At 39.9% G+C, this 22,979-nt stretch overlaps 1 protein-coding gene across 4 annotated transcripts in view; it reads left to right on the top strand.

Annotated features, from left to right (window-relative positions):
* The window catches only part of ULK4 (unc-51 like kinase 4), a 941,213-nt gene that overhangs the window by 673,056 nt on the left and 245,178 nt on the right, over positions 1-22,979 (top strand). For all 4 annotated transcript variants that reach the window (XM_069730129.1, XM_069730128.1, XM_069730126.1 and 1 more), the window contains exon 35: positions 5,358-5,543. In XM_069730129.1, coding sequence (XP_069586230.1) covers positions 5,358-5,543 — 186 coding nt within the window. The remainder of the gene's footprint in view (positions 1-5,357; positions 5,544-22,979) is intronic.

Here is a 22,979-nt window from a genome sequence, read left to right on the forward strand (position 1 = left end):
TTTACTCCTCCTAAAATATATTATTAGTGTCCAGATGTATAACTTGATATTTATCCACTTTGAGCTTCATCTGCCAAATTGATATCTAAACACTCAGTTTTTTCAAGTCAACTTACAATTTATGAACATCTTCCAAAGATGACCTACTCTACAGTGAGTACGGAAAGTATTCAAACCCCTTTAACTCCTTAATGATGAGCTTTTTTCAGCTTTGCGTTTTCATTTTTCGCTTTCCTCTTTCCCAGAGCCATAACTTTTTTATTTTTCTGTCAATTTGGCATGTGAGAGCATATTTTTTGCGGGATGAGTTGTACTTTTGAAAGACACCGTTGGTTTTGCCATGTCGTGTACTAGAAAACAGAAAAAAAAATTGCTAGTGCAGTGAAATTGCAAAAAAAGTGTAATCCCACACTTGTTTTTTGTTTGGCCATTTTGCTATGTTCACTAAATACTAAAACTGACCAGGCATTATGATTCTCCAGGTCATTACAAGTTCATAGACACCAAAAATGTTTAGGTTACTTTTTATCTAAAGTGGTAAGAAAAAATTCCAAACTTTGCTCTAAAAAAAAAAAAAAAAAGGGGGCAATTTTCCAATACTTGTAGCATCTCCATTTTTCGTGATCTCGGGTTGGGTCAGAGCTTATTTTTTGCGTGCCGAGCTGACGTTTTTAATGATTTAATTTTGGTGCAAATACGTTCTTTTGATTGCCCGTTTTAGCATTTTAATGCAATGTCGCTGCGACAAAAAAACGTAATTCTGGCGTTTTGAAATTTTTTCTCGCTACGCCATTTAGCAATCAGGACGATTCTTTTTTTATTCGTAGATCGGGGGATTCTGAACACGGCGACACTAAATATGTGTAGGTTTGATTTTTTTTTTTTATTTATTTTATTTATTTATTTTGAATCGGGCGAAAGGGGGTGATTTGAACTTTTATAATATTTTTCATATTTTTAAAAACATTTTTTTTTTACTTTTGCCATGCTTCAATAGCCTCCATGGGTTAACGGACCACGTTATGCCGCGGGTAACTCACTCCGTTACCGCCGCTGTTAACCCTGTGTGACCAAGTTTTTACTATTGATGCTGCCTATGCAGCGTCAATAGTAAAAACATCTAATGTTAAAAATAATTGTAAAAAATAACAAATCATTATATACTCACCTTTCGCAACGCTCCGGTGACCTCCGGCAGGTTCCAGTGCCAAGAATCGTATGGGAGAAGGACCTGCCATGATGTCACGGTCATGTGACCGCGACGTCATCACAGGCCCTGCGTGCCTACACGAGAAGGACCTGCCATGATGCCACGGTCATGTGACCACGACATTATCACAGGGCCTGCACGAGAATGATGTGACGTCACGGTCTTGTGACCGCGACATCATCACAGGTCCTGTGCGCCTACACGAGAAGGACCTGCCATGACATCACGGTTATGTGACCGCAACGTCATCACAGGCCGTGCGCAAGAAGCACCTGCCATGACGTCGCGGTCATCACAGTGCCTGCGTGAGAATGACCTGCCGTGATGTCACAGTCATGTGACCGCGACGTCATCACAGGGCCTGCGCGAGAATGACCTGCCATGATGTCACGGTCATGTGACCGAACTACAAGGGGCCCTCGGAAGGTGAGTATATGTTTATTTTTTTATTTTTTAACCTGTGACATACGTGGCTGGGCAATATACCACGTGGCTGGGCAATATACTACGTGGCTCTGTGCTGTATACTATGTCACTGTGCAATATACTACGTGGCTCTATGCTGTATACTACGTGGCTGGGCAATATACTACGTCACTGGGCTATATACTATGTAACTGGGCAATATACTATGTGGCTGGGCAATAAACTACGTTGCTGGGCAATATACTACGTCGCTGGGCAATATATTATGTGGCTGGGCAATATGCGTGGCTGGGCAATATACTACGTGACTGGGCAATATACTACGTTACTGGGCAATATACTATGTGGCTGGGCAATATACTACGTGGCTGGGCAATATACTACGTGACTGGGCAATATACTACGTTACTGGGCAATATACTATGTGGCTGGGCAATATACTACGTGCCTGGGCAATATACTACATGACTGGGCAATATACTACGTTACTGGGCAATATACTATGTGGCTGGGCAATATATTACGTGGCTGAGCAATATACTACGTGGCTATGTCCTGGGCAATATACTACGTGGCTGGGCAATATACTACGTTACTGGGCAATATACTATGTGGCTGGGCAATATACTACGTGACTGGGCAATATACTACGTGGGCTGTGCAATATACTACGTGACTGGGCAATATACTGTGTGGGCTGTACAATATACTACGTGGCTGGGCAATATACTATGTGGGCTGGGCAATATTCTATGTGACTGGGCAATATACACCATCTAGTTAACCTATAATTATAGACTGGTCATGCCTTTGTCAGTGGGCAAACTTACAAAATCAGCAAGGGGTCAAATACTTATCCCCCCCACTGTATGTAGAATGGTTTCTTTTTAACCAAATCAATCATTTATTACTCTGTATTTTTTGTTTATATACTTTTGTGTTTTTCAAAACGTTGATAAAAATATTCTTAAAAAATAGAACCCACTTAGTAATTCTGCCTTCTTTTGATCCTGAGTGACCAACTCCCCATGACCATTATTTAGGAGAGCCACTTGTGAAGATGTTGTTTTGTTTTGTATTTATATACCGTATTTAAAGAATTTTGGTGGATTTGTTTTTCATTCCTTGCCTACCCACCATTAGTTTTCTACTTTATGTATTTTAAATATGAGTGGGTCACAAAAATCTGTGGGGATATATAATTTTCTATTTAGAAAATTGTATAATATTTTATTCAGGTTATTGTAAAAGAAAAAAAAAGAAGAAAAATTATGTAATGTATAAGAAAGTATGCATATACTATTATGTTCATCCCGGGGACCTTATTAAAAATAGAAAATACCTAGTTAAAAACAAAATTAAAAGAATATGCATTTTATTTTTCTGTTATATATTATTATATATTATTATGCTTTGCTTATATAGCGTCAACATATTCCACAGCTCTGTACATGAATTATACTTACTTACATTAAATTGATGAAACCAAAATTAAATTCATGAGACATGAAAATGTGCCAATTAGCAAAGACGGATATAAAGCCTATGGCTATGTGTAATAATATCTGAGTTAGAAAAACGTTTCAGTCCACAAAGTATTTCTATTACATATGGTGCAGTTTAGAAAATCGTATTTAAAGGTAAGTGTGTTGTCTATGTGCACAGTGGACTGTACACTGATCAAATAATTATTTGAGCAAAAAGATTTGTAGGACCCTGTCCCAGCTGCCATGTCATTAGTCTTTGGCCAACGGATCAGAGCCTTTTAATCTTTTACTACCCTGCTGGCATCCCCGTCAGCTTTTGTGATAAGTAGGTCTAAGATGCCGTCAGGTAATCAAAGATTCTCACGGTTATGGTGTATTGGTCACCGACTACCAATGTGGCCAACGAACCAGGATCTTCCAAGTCTTTTTGCTCACCAAATAGTTTTGCTCACCAATTTGTTTGCTCACCAAACAAATAAGTCATATTGATGTGTTAGTACACATGGCAAAATTGCAGCATACATTATTCTCCTCTGTTTTGTAGGTGAGGCATTGCTAGTTTCAACAGCACATAGCTTGTGCAGCCATCCATATTGTACATGAGCTAACCTAGCTGCAAATAAATGTGACTGGTGTGAAAATTCAGATTTTTGCAAACTCAGTTTTCAGGCCCCATTAGACTAATCCAACACTAGTCCCATAGATATCATCCTGAGACTAAGAAAAGGTCTCACAAAATTAATTTAAGATGAAATTATTTTTTATTAACAATAAATAAATGTAAAACAGTTGACATATTCCAAGATAACCGTAATAGAGGATGCCATAAATCATATGGGAACCAATACTGAGCATAAATGTATAGCCACCACCAATACTTAATACATGGTAAAGGATAGCAAAAATCCTAAAACAGTGGTGCCACAATATACCAGCTAAAGTTTGTCCTATGAAACAATAATTGGAGATCTGCAACAAGTTTATATACCAAGGACCTTATGACGATCAGATCCAAATACCGAAATCAAAGTGTCAAGATACACCAGGCCTCCGTCGCTTTCTGTGATGCTCTGACACTGACACACAGCCTTTTGGCTTTGTCATTGAGCGGCGGCAGGAAGTGAGGTATTCTGGAGGCGGGCAGACGCGTGATGTGCCGACAACACCAGCACATGAGTCATACCCCTGTATTTTAATTGGACATTATTGATATAAAAATCTGGCCGCCCTTCACCCTGGCACGCCCCTGGAAGAAGCTGGCGGTGAAACGCGCGTCGGGGTGAGAGGACGCCTGGAGAAACTCTGCAGCAGGTATATACCTATATATGTAGTACAACTATTTTGGGTGCGGTATCCCCTTGTATGTTAAGGGCTATTTATGCCCATTGTACTTTGTGCCTATTATGGCCTGGGGTATCTTGACACTTTGATTTCGGTATTTTGATCTGATCCTCATAAGGTCCTTGGTATATAAACTTGTTGCAGATCTCCATTTATTGTTTCATAGGATAAACTTTAGCTGGTATATTGTGGCACCACTGTTTTAGGATTTTTGTTATCCATTACCATGTATTAAGTATTGGTGGTGGCTATACATTTTTGCTCAGTACTGGTTCCCATATGATTTATGGCATCCTCTATTACGGTTATCTTGGAATATGTCAACTGTTTTACATTTATTTATTGTTAATAAAAAATAATTTCATCTTAATTTAATTGTGTGGGATCTCTTCTTAGTCTCAGGATGATATCTATGGGACTAGTGTCGGTATAGTGGTTGAAGTGCTTTTTTGGACATTTGGCGATTTATTCCCATTAGAGTAATGTCTGGCAAACCCAATGGTATTGACAAAGTTGAGCAAAAATGGTGTGACTTTTGGCATTTCCACAACAGATTTGGCCATCGCAGCCAAAATGGATAGAGCTATGGAAGGGCGGGGGCAGAACAGGGCATTGTGCAACCCCAGTCTTAATGAATCAGCCCCAATATGTATTTCATTGACACTTCACTCTTCCACTGTTTCCCCAGTAGAAGACCTCACAAACACAACATATTTAGCAAAAATTTATCATAGCCTAATTTTTTCCTTAGATATTATCAATAGTCACCAGAAACTCACATGTGAGCCTCTTTAATAGATAAAAAAAATGTCTTCCTACAGTACTAAACTAAAAAGAGAAAATGCAGAACAAATGTTACCTGCAGAGAATAACCCTAGAGCTTTTCTTTTTAGCTGCCATCAGAAGATCCAGAAATCTACGAAAATTCATCGCAATGCCTATCACTGATGGTCCAGCTTTATGGTGGAGACAACCAGGACAGTATGACCCCAGATAACATGGAAAGTTTTGCTCAAGTTTTGATGACCAAGAACGAACCAAAGCAGCAAAAACTCCTGCTGAGAGTAATTAAGCGGCTGGTAAGTCAACAGATATGTGTTGTTATTAATTTTGCCCCATTTTAGGTTAACCATTATGAACACGACTAATAGGTATGGTCGCCTATGATAAATCTTATAACAGTAATAGTCCTTAACAATACATCATAGTTGTGGCACATTATTTTTATGCTCAATTTAATATGGATGCAAAAGTATTATCAAAATCACTAAAGAATATTTCTAGGTGTCTTTGTGCAATTAAAATTCTATTTTTTTATACTTAAAAATTCAAGGGATTAAGATATAGCTTTCATTATTATGTAGTCAAAATATAAAACAAATGTGAACTTTTACTTAGAATGCAGTTTTATGCATTCGGGATGAGATAATGCAACAAGTGTTTTTAAGCACTCGCTGAAAGCATTGCACACATGCAATGATACTGGCATCAGAATGCTGATACCTGAATATCAACTGAAAGCTTTCTGTGCTTGTGCATAAAGGCACAGAGTCAGGGAAGTGCTCACACGACTACCAATGTGACCTCCACCATCTTGAGTGCAATGAAAACAGTGGTTGACATCTAGTCTTTACATCCTTAGTGCTCAAGATGCACTGCTATGTCTACATCACTCAAGATCCTGGTGGTCCTGACAAAGGCACAGAAAGCCTCCACCTCATGTGCTATCTGATTATAGGCAGCACAGAGCAAGCAAAAGTAATTTATATCATTACCAATGCCCATACACAACAGCTTGGGCTTTGTAGAAATGTAGCCAGAAAGTGACTAGCAGGTCATGCAACCTCCCATGCCACTCCAGCTTCATTGCTTTCCACCTAAGTTGTGGAAGGGGTTGTCCATGTCACTCTGTATGGCTTCAGACTACATAATCTCACAGCACGTAGATTGCAAGCTTTCAGGATCTTCTGGTGTCAGTGCGAGAGTGGACAGTCATATGACCGCTAGTTTGTTATTTGTACACTTCCGGCCATATTCCAACTAACCATGCGTCATTGCAACTTGCTCAATACCAGTGAACTGAGGCTGAGAACATCTAGTTGGCACTTGGCCACATGTATTTAAATCGGTCATATGACCGCCCACTTTTTCCTCTGGCATCGGAGACTCCTGACAATGTGCAGTGTGCACGTTGTGTGGGTTCAAAAGTCTACAGTCATCTAGGGTGACTACAGAATTTGATCACCAATTTGGACAACCCCTTTAAGTGAGAAGAAGGTTATTGCTCTTTTCTATTGTCGTTGTTGTTCTATTCTGTATCATTCCTCGATGTCCAGATTATTCTGTTCACAGTACAGAACATTTGTCCTATTTTATAAATGAATGAGACACAAAAAGTGAACACGATACCATAAACCAGATATGTCACATGGTTTGTGATTAGTAATGTGACCTGATGAAGATGTAGATATTACGAAGTCTGCATTTTCATCTTCCCGCATGTCAGGCGCTGTACCGCTCCATCAGCCCCATATTGTCTTTTCTGTTCACATTTGTTGCTTTGATATCGGTACAAGCTCCTAGTCCTTTTATATCAGTGAATTATTTTATTGCCTTTTTTTGGAATTTCCACGTGATAAGGGAACAAGTAGAGGGGATCTTAAAATGCTGTGCGTGTAGGTATTTTCCTGTACCGCATAGCTGGACTAAATCTCACAGCAGACAGGCGAATGAAAGAAGAAAGATTTTAGGCTGGCTTGGAGTTTGGGGAAGAACAGTAGCAAGACACCCGTATACTACATTTTTATAATGGTGGTAAAAGAAGCCATTACATTGTAATGTGTCCAGTAAACTACATCATAAGTTTATAACAAATGTAATCAGTGCGATAATAATGTTCAGTCCTACAGCTCGTGGTTTGTGGTTTTATGAGAACATGGCAGATTCACTGTCAGACACAAGTAGCAGTGTAAGGGTATGTTCACACGTTCAGGATTTCCATCCTTTTTTTTTCCTGACTGTTTTTTAAAAAACTGCAGCTCTTGGCAGAAAACGCAGGTCCTTTTTTTGGTCCTTTTTTGATGCGTTTTTTGATGCGTTTTTTGATGCGTTTTTTGATGCGTTTTTTTGATGCAGTTTTCTAGCCAGAGTCTGTGTGTTTTCTAGGAATTTTTTTAGGGTTAAAATGGCTGAAAATACCCTAACCCTACCCCTACCCCTACCCCTAACCCTACCCCTAACCCTACCCCTAACCCTAACCCTAACCCTACCCCTAACCCTACCCCTAACCCTAACCCTACCCCTAACCCTACCCCTACCCCTATTCTAACCTTAGTGAAAAAAAAAAAAAAATTCTTTATTTTTTTTATTGTCCCTACCTATGGGGGTGACAAAGGGGGGGGGGGTGTCATTTACTATTTTTTTATTTTGATCACTGAGATAGGTTATATCTCAGTGATCAAAATGCACTTTGGAACGAATCTGCCGGCCGGCAGATTCGGCGGGCGCACTGCGCATGCGCCCGCCATTTTGCAAGATGGCGGCGCCCAGGGAGAAGACGGCCGGACGGACACCGGGACGCCGGGTGAGTATAAGGGGGGGAGATTAGGGCACGGGGGGGGGCATCAGAGCACTGGGGGGGGGCATCGGAGCACTGGGGGGGGGCATCGGAGCACGGGGGGGCGGGATCGGAACACGGGGGGGGCAGCCACACTCCGCCCACGCACTTCCGCCCGCTCCCCGCACTTCCTGCTGCAGCGGTTCTGCACATCAAACCGCAGTAAAACCCGCAGATATATTTTTGATCTGCGGGTTTTACTGCGGTTTGGACCTCACAATGGAGGTCTATGGGTGCAGAACCGCTGCGGCTCCGGAAAAAGAATTGACATGCTCCTTCTTTTTTCCGGGAGCTATTCAGCGCGTCTTTTTTTTTACAATTTCCGGACCATGTGCACAGTGTGTCCTGTTTTCCATAGGGTACAGTGTACTGTACCCTGCATGGAAAACAGCTGCGGAACCGCAGCGGCAAAACCGCCGCGGTTCCGCGGTAAAAAACGCACTGTGTGAACATGGCCTAACTCTCTCTGTGCTTGCTGAAAGCACATAACCCCCATCATTATCATTAGTATTTTATGTTACATGTCCCATACTGGGAATCTCGATTTCCATTATTGGTGAAAATTCATAACTGCTGATTATACAGAAAAAAACCCTTTATAAAGGCATTACCCTATACAATCACATCATCAAGCAATGCAATTGTACACTGATGGTCGAAGACGTGCTGTAATGTATGGCTAGAATGTAGGAAGGTAATGTTCCACAAAGCAACTCCATAACATTGCAAGCACTGCGTTCTTTCCAGAAGACCAAATAAGCATATGCAAAGCAAAACTCCTTTTTTTATGGGATGCAGTGTGTAATATATTTAAACAGGTTATTTCATTGCAGATAAAGGTTATGCCCTGATGTTATTCTCACAATTATCTGTTTATTCGGCTTCCCTACGGTAATATTTGTACATTCGTAGCTAGCCTGTGCTGTTCTACCAAATGACTAGACTACAATGAGCCTAGCTTTATAATACTGTTTTTTTTTTCTTAATTCAGATATTTTGCAGTAAATGGTTTCCAAGCTCCTCATAAATAATGCAGGGGAAATAACAATCCACTCTGTATTGCTATATTAAAAAACAAAGTTTTATTAAATAAGGTGGTTGTTTCAATTGAACATTGCCAGGCCATATACCCTATGCGGACATACTGGCATCATCGAGGGAGCCCCAATTTTTTTTTTGTGTACTTTTAGTAGTTGCAAGGGTGAAATAATTTATCCAATCTACTGTAAATAAATCCTAAACAATGTATCACTTATAAAAGGGATAGGTTTATTCTTGAATAGCCCTTTAAATTAGATCAGTGTGGGTCCCAATGCTGGGAACACCACCAATCATGACTTGGGTCCTTCTTTTTTACCAGGCTGGTAAAAAATGGCCAGGAAGGATAGAATGGAGTGGTAGATCACACATGCCCCCAAATCTATCACACTGATGTAGAGCAAGAACAGGAACAGAGCACCCAAGACCAGACGGTGATAGACTATTAAGAAGACAATGGAGATCAAGAGATGTGCATACCTAAGGGAGTTATATAGGCACAACTTCAGTAAAAGTGCAATATCAGATGCTGCTGCCCCATGGCCTGGAGGATGAAATCCTCCAGGATACCATAATTGACCAGATAGGACAATGCACAGTGTTGGAGTGTTGTTCTGCATTGCCAAAGTAAAGATCTTTTTTCAAGGTATAGATTAATTTGTTTTTATTACACAATACTTTGCAACACTTTTTTTCAAGTATAAAAAACAACTGTACAGCACACATTAAGACAAAGGGGTTTAAGATACGCCTGAAAGGGGCTTTTTAAACTCCTCTCTATCGATGTATGCTTTTCAGTTTGTTTTTGCACATGAAAAAGACACCGGTCCAATGTCGAAACGCGTTTTGTAATAAAAACTGCTTAATCTATACCTTGCAAAAGGTTCTTTACGTCACCAGCGCAGCCCGACAGCATGCATCGGCTTATGTGATCACAATGAGTGCAGCTATCTGCAATCTCTGGGTATCTTCAGTGCCATAGACTTGAATACAGCAGCAGGGTACATGCGCCAATTCAATTCCACGATGCACTTTGGAGGACACTGGAGATTTTTGTAAGCAGTAGGGATCCCAATGGTGAGACACACACCAATTTTCAATTAAATTACTCTTATACCATATAATAGAACCCCTTGCTCATGAAATACCATGCATAGCCTTTCTCTTCAATTCACAGTATACATTTGTCTTCCATATAAAAGGGAATGAAAGAGGAGGCCCTAAGACATCTTTTTTTTTATCTCTGATGCAGTGTCTCTGCTGTGTATTGCTGAAATAGAGATGTTTATACCAAATTTTCATAGACCTATTTCACCCTGCTGACAATGGTGATTGATGTTTCTTTGCTATATTTATATAAAAAAATAATGTACAGTTGTTTGAAAATGTTTTTGCCCCCTTCCTGATTTCCTATTCTTTTACAGGGTTGTCGCACTTAAGTTTTTCAGATCACCAAACAAATTTAAAGATTAGACAGAGTTAACACAAGTAAACATAAAATTCAGTTTTTAAATGAAGGTCTTTATTATTAAGGGGAAAAGAAATCCAAACCTACAGGGCCCTGTGTGAAAAAGTGATTGCCCCCTAAACCTAATAACTGGTTGGGCCACACTTAGCAGCAACAACTGCAATCAAGTGTTTGTGATAACTGACAATGAATCTCTTACAACGCTCTGGAGGAATTTTGGCCCACTCATCTTTGCAGAATTGTTGAAATTCAGCCACATTGGAGGGTTTCCGAGTATGAACCGGCTTTTTAAGGTCATGTCACAGCGTCTCAATCAGATTACGTTAGCACTTTTACTAGCCCACTTCAAAGTCTTAATTTTGTTTTTCCTAAGCCATTCAGAGGTGGATTTGCTGGTGTGTTTGGGATCATTGTCCTGCTGCATAACCCAAGTGCGCTTCAGCTTGAGGTCATGAACAGATGGCCGGACATTCTTCTTCAGGGTTTTTTGGTGGACAGCATAATTCATAGCTCCATTTACCACAGCAAGTCTTTCAGGTCCTGAAGCAGCAAAACAGCCCCAGACCATCACAGTACCTCCACCGTTTTACTGTTGGTATCAGGTTCCATTTCTGAAATGCTATGTTACTTCTATGCCAGATGTAATGGAACATACACCTTCCAAAAAGTTCAATTTTTGTCTCGTCAGTAAACTGAGTGTTCTCCCAAAAGTCTTGGAGATCATCAAGATGTTTTCTGGCAAAACTGAGATAAGACTTTATGATTTTTTTTTTGCTTAGCAGTAGTTTTCATCTTGGAACTCTGCAATGCAGGCCACTTTAGTCAAGTCTCTTTCTAATAGTGGAGTCATGAACACTGACCTTAACTGAGGCAAGTGAGGTCTACAGTTCTTTAGATGTTGTAGTGGGGTCTTTTCTGACCTCTTGGATGAGTTGTTGCTGCGCTCTTGGGGTAATTATGGTTGGCAGGCCACTCCTAGGACGGTTCACCATTGTTCCATGTTTTCGCCATTTGTGGATAATGGCTGACACAGTGGTTCGCTTGAATCTCAAAGCTTTTGAAATGGCTTTATAACCTTTTGTAGACTGATAGATCTCAATTACTTTGTTTCTCATTTGTTCCAGAAGTTCTTTGGATCACGACATGATGTCTATCTTTTGAGAATCTTTTGGTCTACTTCACTTTGTCAGGCAATTCCTATTTAAGTGATTTCTTGATTGTGAACAGGTGTGGCAATAATCAGGCCTGCGTGTGGCTAGGAAATTTGAACTCTGTTTCCCAGAGATGTGATAAATATTAGTTAATTCATAATTTTAAAGGGTGTGGGGGGCAATCACTTTCTCACACAGAAAATGATCCCCTTAATAATAAGACGTTCGTTTAAAAACTGCATTTTGTGTTTACTTGTGTTATCTTCGACTGATATTTAAATTTGTCTGATGATCTGAAACATTTAATTGTGACAAAGATGCAAAAGAATAGGAAATCAAGAAGGGGGCAAATACTTTTTTACACCACTGTATATTGTGAATTTGATGTTTATTATAAAGAAGTATTGGAAAGAAAAACTTTTTTGGCTGTTTTATTGACCTACACCAATCTAACAGTTATCACCTATGCAATGATTAAGTGATAACTTGTTTAGGCTGGAACACTCCTTTAATTGTTGCAGAATTAAATGTTCAGCAATTTAAAATTTTTACAATTTCTCACCATGTTTAGTATGTCTTTTGATGTGTATAGTGAATACTTTACCTTCACAAAATAAAAAACTCTTCTTGAATTTGCCCTAGTAATGCAACAAGTTAGTGACAATGTCAGTGTGCATGAGAACTGCCAGGGAGATTTAAGCCACTGCTGTCTTTAGCTTCACCATAGATTTGATTGCCTACAAAACCTGGTTTGACGATTCATTAAACAGTGCCACCTAGAGGTTACAAATAAGGACTGCATTTTATCAAATAAATCTAAAGAATGTCTACATTTTTGGTTGGGTCCTTTTACACACCGACTGATAAATTGCCCACAATAATAGTGATTGGTGATATAGGAAGTCGATAAGCACCCATTTACTTACAATCTAAGTACAATGACCATGAGGAGGGTTCGCCCAAACCATCATTTGTGCAATCGTTCAATCTCCCCTCTTGCCGTTCACCTCGTTGTCAGCAGCACCTTCCTATTTGTACAATGGGTGGTGCTGCCTATTGGTGATCATTTTTATACCCACTTGATTAAACAAGCATTTTGTCGTTTGATTGCTGGGCAGGTTTATGATGGTTAATGAATAAAAACAAACATTTGTTTGGACACTTAGGAAGCTGTGTTAAAGGCTCTTCACTCTCATCACTTTAGGGGGGTAAACTGGCTTTGCTCCCTTATGTTGTGGCAGGTGAGTGGAGCCAGTAATGTCGCTTTACAGAAATTTGTTAGCTCACATGTGCAAGTGTTTTTTTCCACTGAAGCAGGTAGGTTGAACTTTTTCTATCTTTTTCTATCCATTGACTCTTAACAATGGATCAGTTAAAAACAGATGAAACACGGATGTAACTCTGAAGTACGAGGCCCGTCTTCAGTGTGTCCTCTGTTTTACATGGATCTCCGTTGACTTTAATGGTTGAGTCTGATTTGCAAAACAGATGAGTATAGGATAAGTTCTGATTCTAACGGAGCGGAGACATGGACCCGTTTTTAAAACTAATGTATGTGTGAATCAATGAAATTCTATGGGTCAGTGTGCTGTCCAAGGAATGAACAGAGAGCACTGATGCCTCATGCTACCGGTAGAGATAAAAGCACAAAATACAAAAGTCAATAAGAATCACTCAGGAAGGACGAGAAAGTAAAGTCTGTTGGCACCTGCTGTAAATCCATTGCTTTTTTAGTCTGTGACTATTACTTTTATTTATTTTTTTATTTATGTATTTTGTTAATATTGCAGTTTTGTTTCTTGAACTTGCTTTCAAAATATTTCAGGCTGCTATATACTTTGATTAATAGCAAAAAACTCGGCACTCAGACTCAACTTAATCAGATAAAGTGATTTAATGGTGTCCACAGTAAATAACAGAAGAAACGTTTTGGTCCTATAGCCGGACCTTCATCAGTCACAATATTAGATCGTGAACGGAAGCTAGTGGACCCGAAAGATTGTGGGTTTTCGTTAAGGTCATAGATATAGGTGGACACAGCCAGTGTTTCAGGGGGATGAATCCAGCGGTATTGCCTTCTGTGGTATAGAGCCTGCGTGTCCTGGTCAGTGTAGGACGCGGTACCCACTTGCGGTGAATACCGCGTCCTCCTTAAGCTAAGTCTGAGTGCCGAGTTGTTTGCTATTACTCATGGTATTGGAACCTACTCTGGCACCTCTCTAACGGCTGTGCACGCGTTTATTCTTACATAGCTATATACTTTGATGTCAGGCCTTTCTCATTGTAACGGCTTCCATGATGCACTTTGGTGAAAGGACATAAAATTATGTATTGGCCAAGTTTCCAATATTGGCTTACGACAATGTTTTTCTGCAGGTTAGTGCCTCCTGTTTCTTGATCTCTGAATCTGTTGACTATCACCACATCCTGCATTTACTAAGAGGGAGCTGAGTGCCATTTAAAAGCTTTTGTACAAAAATGAAAATGTTAGACCTCATTACAAGCCTGGTTCTGCCTGCTTTTGCACCTGATGATCCTGCATTTCATTGCGTAGATGGCAGGCATCAAAACAAGAGCGAGTGGTCATAGTCTGCATTTATTTTTGGACATCCAGTGCTCCTTTGTGTCGCATAAAACAAAGTACACATGTGTTGCTTATTTTCTAAACCCCTGCATCGTCTACACAGAAGCATTTGTTTGGGGGACATGTATTCCCTGCCACTGCTACTCTGCCTAAAGACAAAAAACAGGAGCTTGTGCTGCAACCTCTTGAGGTCAAGTGTTCAGCAAGATAATAATAGTAACCTGCAAGCCCTACAGTGTTCTAGCCCACATAAATACTATACAAAATATCCAATTTCCTGGAGAGGATGGCATCTCTCTATCTTCAAGACAGCAAGGTGAAATGGATAGCCTCATCAAAAGAACGATGTGACAAAATGAAAATGGCAGCTGCACCTGTAGAACGATGAGGAAAAATGTGACATTAGCTGAGCTCAACTACAGCAGCCAGGTGAGCAGCTTCAGCTTTGAAGTATTTGGTATGCCGAAACAGGTAACTGCGTGCTCGCTTTGTTACTCTATGGGCGGTGCCACGTCAAAAAACAAAGACATTCACTTACCTTTAGTCATCAGGTTCAATGCAGCCCAGCACAAAAGCTTCTAGCTCACAAATTATGTTTTATTTGCTGTCATGCATCCTCCGTTAGAGAGATGCCGAAAAGAGTTAAATGAGATAAAGCGGCCCTGGGGTCTGGTGTCCATCTCCTTATAGGCCTGCTTTATTTGAGCCTTACAATTACATAAATGCCTATTTTCTTCTTAAACATTTGTGGCATATCCACTGCTCAGACCCCTACCTATCCCAGAACATGAGACCATCAAACCAGTGGCGTAACTAGAAAGATATGGGCCCCGATGCGAACTTTCAAATGGGGCCCCCCCAACCAATGCAAAAATATTTTCCACCCAAATTCAGATTTTCCCTATTCATTTAGCACACTATAGCTTTATTGCAAAGTTGTATAGTGTGACCTCAGTGGCGTAACCATCCGGTGCCCCATCCTGGTATATATCTGTCCCCCGTACTGCCATTGTTATGTAATTTATAAAAGAAAATAAACCATTATACTCATCAGGGGCTTACATAGAAGTAATGGGTAGCCATATAATAAGTATAATGCACCCCCATAGTACTCCTTATAGTATAATGCACCCCCATAGTCCTCTATATAATATACTGCACAGTTCATAGTCATCCATATAGTATAATACACTCTCCAGTCATCCATATAGTATAATACACTCTCCATAGTCCTCCATATAGTATAATACACTCCCCATAGTCCTCCATATAGTAGTATACACTCCTCAGTCCTTCATATAATATAATACGCTCCTCATAGTCCTCTATATATTAAAATACACTCCTCATTGTGCTAGATGTTTCGGCCGGACAACGGCCTTTAACAAATAGTCACCTTTGAATGAGGAATCACCATGAAAGCGGTGTCACTTGTGGTATAAGATTTCATAGAGCGTGAAATGTCCTGTATGGCCAGCGATCCAGTGGGAATTTGGGGTTGCCAGGGGACGTTATCCTGGTAGTATTGTCCAAGGATCATTGGTGATGCAGTGTGGATCTGGGGTGGCCAGGGACGTTGAACTGGCTGAGTGGCCCAAGAATCATTGGTGGCGCAGTGTGGCGCGCAGGCAGTGATTCTATATCGGACTCTGTCCCAGTGGTAAGTTCCACAACTGTCAGACATTTATGGAATATTCAAAGGATGTTCCATTTAAAGGGCATATTCCACTTCATAAATTGTTGTCACATGTAAGTAAGTGGAAAGGATGTGGTCTGATGCAGGACCCATGAATCGAGAGCGGACGGGTTTGGAATGGGTTGCCGACACTAACTTAGGACACTTCACTGAAAAACATAAGGTCACCAACTAGTTTAAAAAAACCAATGAAATCGGTCCAGCTCCAGGTTGTGATGCTGCATAACCATCAAGTGATGTTGTGCTGTAGCCTGCATCTTCCCATCTGCTCTCCAAATGTTGTTGCTTCATCATAAATGATCGCATATTGTTAGAATGTGTGGGAGAGCAGCCAGCACACCGGGGCCGCCAAGATCACCTCTTCAGTTAGAACAGGACCTTGCACCACCATCTCTCCTCCTCAGCCTCCTCCTTCCAGTGGAAGCCAACATTGTACTGGGACTAAGAAGCTGGGATGAGAAAATGAGTTATGTCTCCCTATTGATGCTGCACTGCGGTACTTGTTGCTGGTAGGAAAGTATTTTATGCTGCACTGTGGGATTTGGTGAGGGGGCATATTTCTTTAGCGTGTTTATGCTGCGTTGTGGTATTTGGTTGTTTTGTGAAGGTATTTTGTGCTTCACTGTGATGTGTTTGGCACTTCTGGAGAGGTATGTTGTGCTGCATGATGGTGTTTGGTTGGCACTGTGTGGGTAATGTGGGCACTGCACCGTTGTTGTTTTTGTGTGCTGCTACAGAGGCAATATAGTCGCTGTGCCGCAGTATTTGTAGAAAAAGTTTGAGAAGCCTTGCATTAGCGGACAGCTAGCGGCTAAATAAAGATCATTTTTTCAAGTATGCTTGGATTGTCATAAGACACATGGGGAGCTTTGAACTTGTTTTGAAGGTCCTCAAGATTGCGAGTTTGTAGGGTGGAATCTGCTAACTGACATCTTTTCAAGGAGTAATTTCATCAGGACAACCCCTATCTAAATGCTAATTCCCCAGTAAAAACCTCCATTACATCAATCTTATATTAAATATCTTATTTTTATTTTTAGTTTCTGAGTAGAAAAAAATTCTAATCAATTAACACTACACTATCCAGACTTCTAATTTGCAGATTTCTAGGCCGTCCTCTATCAGAAACAACTGGCAAAAGTGTTGTATGGTTAATTGCAGAAACTTTATTGAAGTATAATTAAGTTCGATCATTACTTTGTAGAATATTGTCAAAGGTTTCATTTTAATTAAAAGAGATATAACGTATAATATACCGTTAGTGATTATATACTGCAAAAATCTCCCACTGCATTTTACAAGCCAGGAAATGGAAATTGTCATAGACCTCCATAGGAATGCCATCCCTGCTTAATGAGCTCTTAATGTAGTTAAACTTGACAGATCCAAACAAAATCCAAAATGCATAAAATAAATAAATCTAAAAGTGACAGTTTGTTGCCACTTATGGCATTAATTTAGCTTTGATGCTGTTTCATGCTGTAGTACTGTATGCACTGTGCCTGGTTTGTGTGATGTATAGGTAATTGGTTGGCACAGAGGTTTAGAATTTGTGAAGCCACACAGATGTATGTGTCTCACGTGAATGATTTTAGTGTCTTTCCATCAATTTACTCTTAAAATTAATTACCGTCCTGTTAGTCTGAGAATGCGCAATATATACTGAACAGAGCACATTAAACAGAGGGGGCCCTGGAGTGGACTCACACAGTAAATGTATCAATAGAATACCAAAAATAATATTTCCAGATTATTTTTTTAACAGTGTTTGTAAATTGCAGTTTTAAACTTTTTGTCACAGCGTTTTTAATTGCTCATGAATATTATGAACACACTGATCACTAATGGAGTACTTTCATTGAAAAAGATTGTCTCCTTGTTTTCTGTATTTTTGTACCAAATTTCTTAAAATGATACAGGTTATGCCTATCTAAAATAGGTGCAAATAATTAAAAATATGCCGCAAGTGAAAATAAACATCTAGCTTAAAGTGTGCACAAAATTGACTCAGTGGTGCCATTGTGTAAGATCAGAAGTTGTAAATTGATTGAGATTGTAATGCATTATTTAGTTAGTCTTGGATCATGACCGATGATCTAGCCATGCATGTTTTGGTAGTTACATTTATATGTAACATTGTGAATTTCTAAACTTTATTTTAAGACTTATTATTCCTTCTTTATGTACATGGTAAAAATAATGTTTCTTTCCCATATTATCATAGGTCTGGTGCACATGGTTACATTTAACTCAAATATGGCACCATAGATATCTGAGGGCCCTTAATAAATAACCAAAGAAAACCAACAGCTCCCCACACCTGTAATGGGTCCATCCAGGGCCCTTGGCAGCTTGAACAGAGCTTGTCAATATTTTACATTAAGAAAAGAGCCAACACTGTCCTTCTTGAGAAATATCCGTGCTTATTGTAACTTTATCCCATATGTGCTAAAACCACTCAACACAGGTCATCATACAGTACATCTGATGCAGATGTTTGATGACCTGTGTTCAGTGGGTTTAGCACGTATAGAATAAAGTTACAATGAACATAGAATTTTCTCAATAAGGTCAAAGAAGAATGGTAGCATGCTCTAACATACCCTATTAGATTAAAGGGAACCTGTCGCCCCCCTTAGGCGTTTGTAACTAAAAGAGCCACCTTCTGCAGCACTAATGCTGCATTATGATGCCTGCACACACTGAAATAATCACTTATAACATGTGCCCCCTCTTACACTGAAATGTTCCCGGAGGCGGGTCTTTCCTTGCTAATCAGACACAGCACAGCTGTCACTCCGGGCCTGTGCGTGCCGATGCGCTACTGTACATTTTCAGGGGCTTACAGCAACACAACAGGGCAATGTACATCAATAAAAGTTGCATATCCTGAAAGGACTGCCCAAGCCCTATTTCAGGATACTATCAGTAGGGTATGCAAAAATGGACCTGACAGATTCCCTTTAAATATTCATTTAGTGCAGCTAAGGCTGGTTTCACATTTGCGTTTAAATCCGCAGCGTTTAAAACGCATCTGCAAGTGGTGAAAAAAGCGCATGTAAACGCATACAAGCGCTGCGTAAAAAAAATGCCGCGTTTGTACGCGTTTACGTGCGTTTTTTTCCTGCGTTTGCGCTTTTGGTACGCATGATGAGAAATTCCACAAGAGAAAAATCAAGACACCGCCAATGGGACTACAGAGGGCGTGTATTATGACGAAACGGTATAAATGGACCCCCAAAAGAAATTCATGAATAGCTGTTTTTTGTTCATTCTGCTTCACAAAAATCGGAATAAAAAGCAATCAAAAATGTCACGTGCCCGAAAATGTTACTAATAAAAATGTCAACTCGTCCCGCAAAAAACAAGACCTCACATGACTCTGTGGACTAAAATATGGAAAAATTGTAGCTCCCAAAATGTGGTAACGCAAAAAATATTTTTTGGAATAAAAAGCGTCTTTCAGTGTGTGACAGCTGCCAATCATAAAAATCCACTAGAAAACCGCCTATAAATAGAAATCAAACCCCCTTCATCAACTCCTTAGTTAGGGAAAAATTAAAAAAATGTATTTATTTCCATTTTCCCATTAGGGTTAGGGCTAGGGTTAGGGTTTGGATCCCTTTATCACCTTGATGGTGGCTTATTGTTAGGGTTTGGATCCCTTTGTCACCTTGATGGTAGGGGGTGGCTTATCAGTGTCTAGACTTGTTTTTCTCTATTGAAACGCATGCATTCAAAAACGCATCCAAACGCATGTGCTTAAAAACGCATGCGTTTACATAGACCGCAATGTGTTTTTTTTACGCAAACCATGCGCAATCGAACGCATGCGTTTCCTTGAGGCAAATAGACGCCTCTAGAAATTACTACATGTTGCATTTCCGCGCCAAGCCGCAAGCGACAAAAAAACGCATGCGTCGTCGAATGCGGCAAAACGCGAACAAAAAAAACGCATGCGTTTTTAATGTTAAATATAGGAAAACACGACGCATGCGTTTATATATGCGGTACAAACGCTGCTGCAAAAAACGCAAATGTGAAACCAGCCTACGTACATACACAAAGAATAGACATGTGCATGAGGTCTTACAGTAATACCAGATAATGCAGTGCTTCCAAATAGGTGCACAATATTATTTTTGTGTGTCTGTTGTATAACAGCAAGCTGAAGGTCTGTTTAGTACTGAATTCAATTCAAACAATGTAAAATAATTTGGTACATTGGTATTGAGCTTGAGTAGATGGACACTTATTTATTAAAAGTTAAAGTATTATTCTCATTTCGGACATTCATGTAATATACACGTTTCGTGTAATGAATCTCTGGATGGAGGTGATGGTCCCTTGGCTCATGCCATTGTTACTGAAGATGTTGCTACACATGTGTGGCTTTCTCCATTAATTGTTATAGAAATTATGAAAAGAGCTGAACCAGCTTTTTTGGGGTGGGGGGGGACCTCAGTCCCATTGAAACCCTTGTTGCTTAAAGTATAAATAACCCTTGGAGCATTCTCTGCAGATCCTTGGGGGGCTCAAGTCTTGAAACTTGCAGCGATCTCTAAAAACACTGCTCAGAAGTGCGCAACTGAGGAGTCAGACGTGTTCAGCTCCTGCTTGAGCGCAAACACAGAGCAGAGTACCTACATATAGTTTTCCTACTAAGCTTGTGCACGGTTCTGTGCATGCGCTAAGGCAGGAGGTGATTGTTTCTCCCTTATAAGCTGCATACTCCTGGACACTGTTTTGAACAATTGATCTGGTCTCAGGACTTGGTATACCTTCACCAATCGGCATTGAATTTAAGAGCATAGTGAATATAAAACAATGCTCCAGTTTAGTTGTATTAGAAGACCCAAGAGAGAAATTTTGCTTGTTACCTCTCCATTACACTGTGTTCCAAATTATTATGCAAATAATATTTTTCTCTGATTTTCCTAAATGGTCGGTGCAAATGACAGTCAGTCTAATAAAAGTCATCACCCGTTAGATTATACATCAAATTTTATTGAAGAAACCTCCCAATGATAAAAATTCAAAATGCACTGTTCCAAATTATTAGGCACAGTAGAATTTCTATACATTTGATATGTTTTAAATAACTGAAAATGCTCGTTTGTGGAATTTGCAGCATTGGAAGGTCACATTCACTGAACAAAAAAATTATTTAACTCCAAAACCTCCTAACAGGCCAAGTTACATGTTAACATAGGACCTCTTCTTTGATATCACCTTCACAATTCTTGCATCCATCGAACTTGTGGGTTTTTGGAGAGTTTCTGCTTTTATTTATTTACATGAAGTCAGAATCTCCTCCCGGAGCTGCTGTTTTGATGTGAATGGCCTCCCACCCTCATAGGTCTTTTGCTTGATGATACTCCAAAGGTTCTCTGTACGGTTGAGGTCAGGTGAAGATGGTGGCCACACCATGAGTTTATCTCCTTTTATGCCCATAGCAGCCAATGACTCAATGGTATTCTTTGTAGCATGAGATGGTGCATTGTCATGCATGAAGATTTTGCTCCTGAAGGCACGTTTCTGCTTTTTAGACCATGAAAGAAAGTTGTCAGTCAGAAACTCTAAATACTTTGCAGAGGTCATTTTTACACCTTCAGGAACCTTAAAGCGTCCTACCAGCTGTTTCCCCGTGATTCTGGCTCAAATGTGACTCCTCCACCTCCTTGCTGATATCGCAGCCTTGTTGGGACATGGTGGTAATCCACCAACCATCCACTACTCCATCCATCTGGACCATCCAGGGTTGCTTGACACTCATCCGTAAACAAAACTATTTGGAAATTAGTGTACATGTATGTCTGGGCCCACTTTAACCATTTCTGCTTGTGAATACTGTTTAAGGGTGGCTGAATATTAGGTTTATGCACCACAGCAAGCCTTTGAAGGATCCTACACCTTGAGGTTCGAGGGACTCCAGAGGCATCAGTAGCTTCAAATAACTGTTTGCTGCTTTGTAATGGTATTTTGGCAGCTGCTCTCTTAATCCCATGAATTTGTCTGGCAGAAACCTTCCTCATTATGCCTTCATCTGCATGAACTCTGTTTGTGCTCTGTTTCAGTCACAAATCTCTTCATAGTATGATAACCACTCTTAAGTTTTCATGGAATATCTAATGTTTTCATACCTTGTCCAAGGCATTGCACTATTTAATGCTTTTCAGCAGCAGAGAGATCCTTTTTAGTTCCCATATTACTTGAAACCTGTGGCCTGCTTAATAATGTGGAACATAATCTTTAAGTAGTTTTCCTTTAATTTGAATCACCTGGAAAACTGATTATCACATGTGTTTAAGAATGATTTCAGTGATCCATTGAGCCCTGAGACACAATACCATCAATGAGTTTATTTGAAAAACAAAACAATTAAATCTTTATGACACTTAAATCCAATTTGCATAATAATTTGGAACACAGTGTATATGTGTAATTAATGTGTATATGTATATGTGTAATTAATGCTAGACTTTCTCCTAAGATTGAGAACCGCCTGACACTATCCCTGCATGTCTCTGAATCGTGAAGCAGCTGCCTACTTCGGAGAGCAGAATACTGGTTGAATGGCTCCCTAGGAGCAGTATGTTGCTTTCTTCCTAGTACTTAATGTACTCTATAGTAAAGCAAATAAATGTAGCCAGAGACCTGATGACATTTCTACCATAAACAGAGGAACGCAGGAATAAAAGTATGCAATGCTGGAGCTGTAGGTTTTATTTTCTCGTCTTGTCACTTGTTTATTTTTGAGTTGCAGATAGCCTGTTATACAGCCCTGCCAATAGAATACACTAATATAATCTTCCCACTCTCTCTGTAATGCACTTGAGGTTTTTAGTGTCACAAGAAAATAAAGATGCTTTCAGCAAAATGTGGAGTGAGGCCTATCATTTCACAATGTGATGCCGTAGTCTGTCAGAACCTGTCATGATATGCAGCAAGACATAAAAGTG

The sequence above is a fragment of the Ranitomeya imitator genome, chromosome 6 (genome assembly GCF_032444005.1).
Source record: "Ranitomeya imitator isolate aRanImi1 chromosome 6, aRanImi1.pri, whole genome shotgun sequence".
Lineage (NCBI taxonomy): Eukaryota > Metazoa > Chordata > Amphibia > Anura > Dendrobatidae > Ranitomeya > Ranitomeya imitator.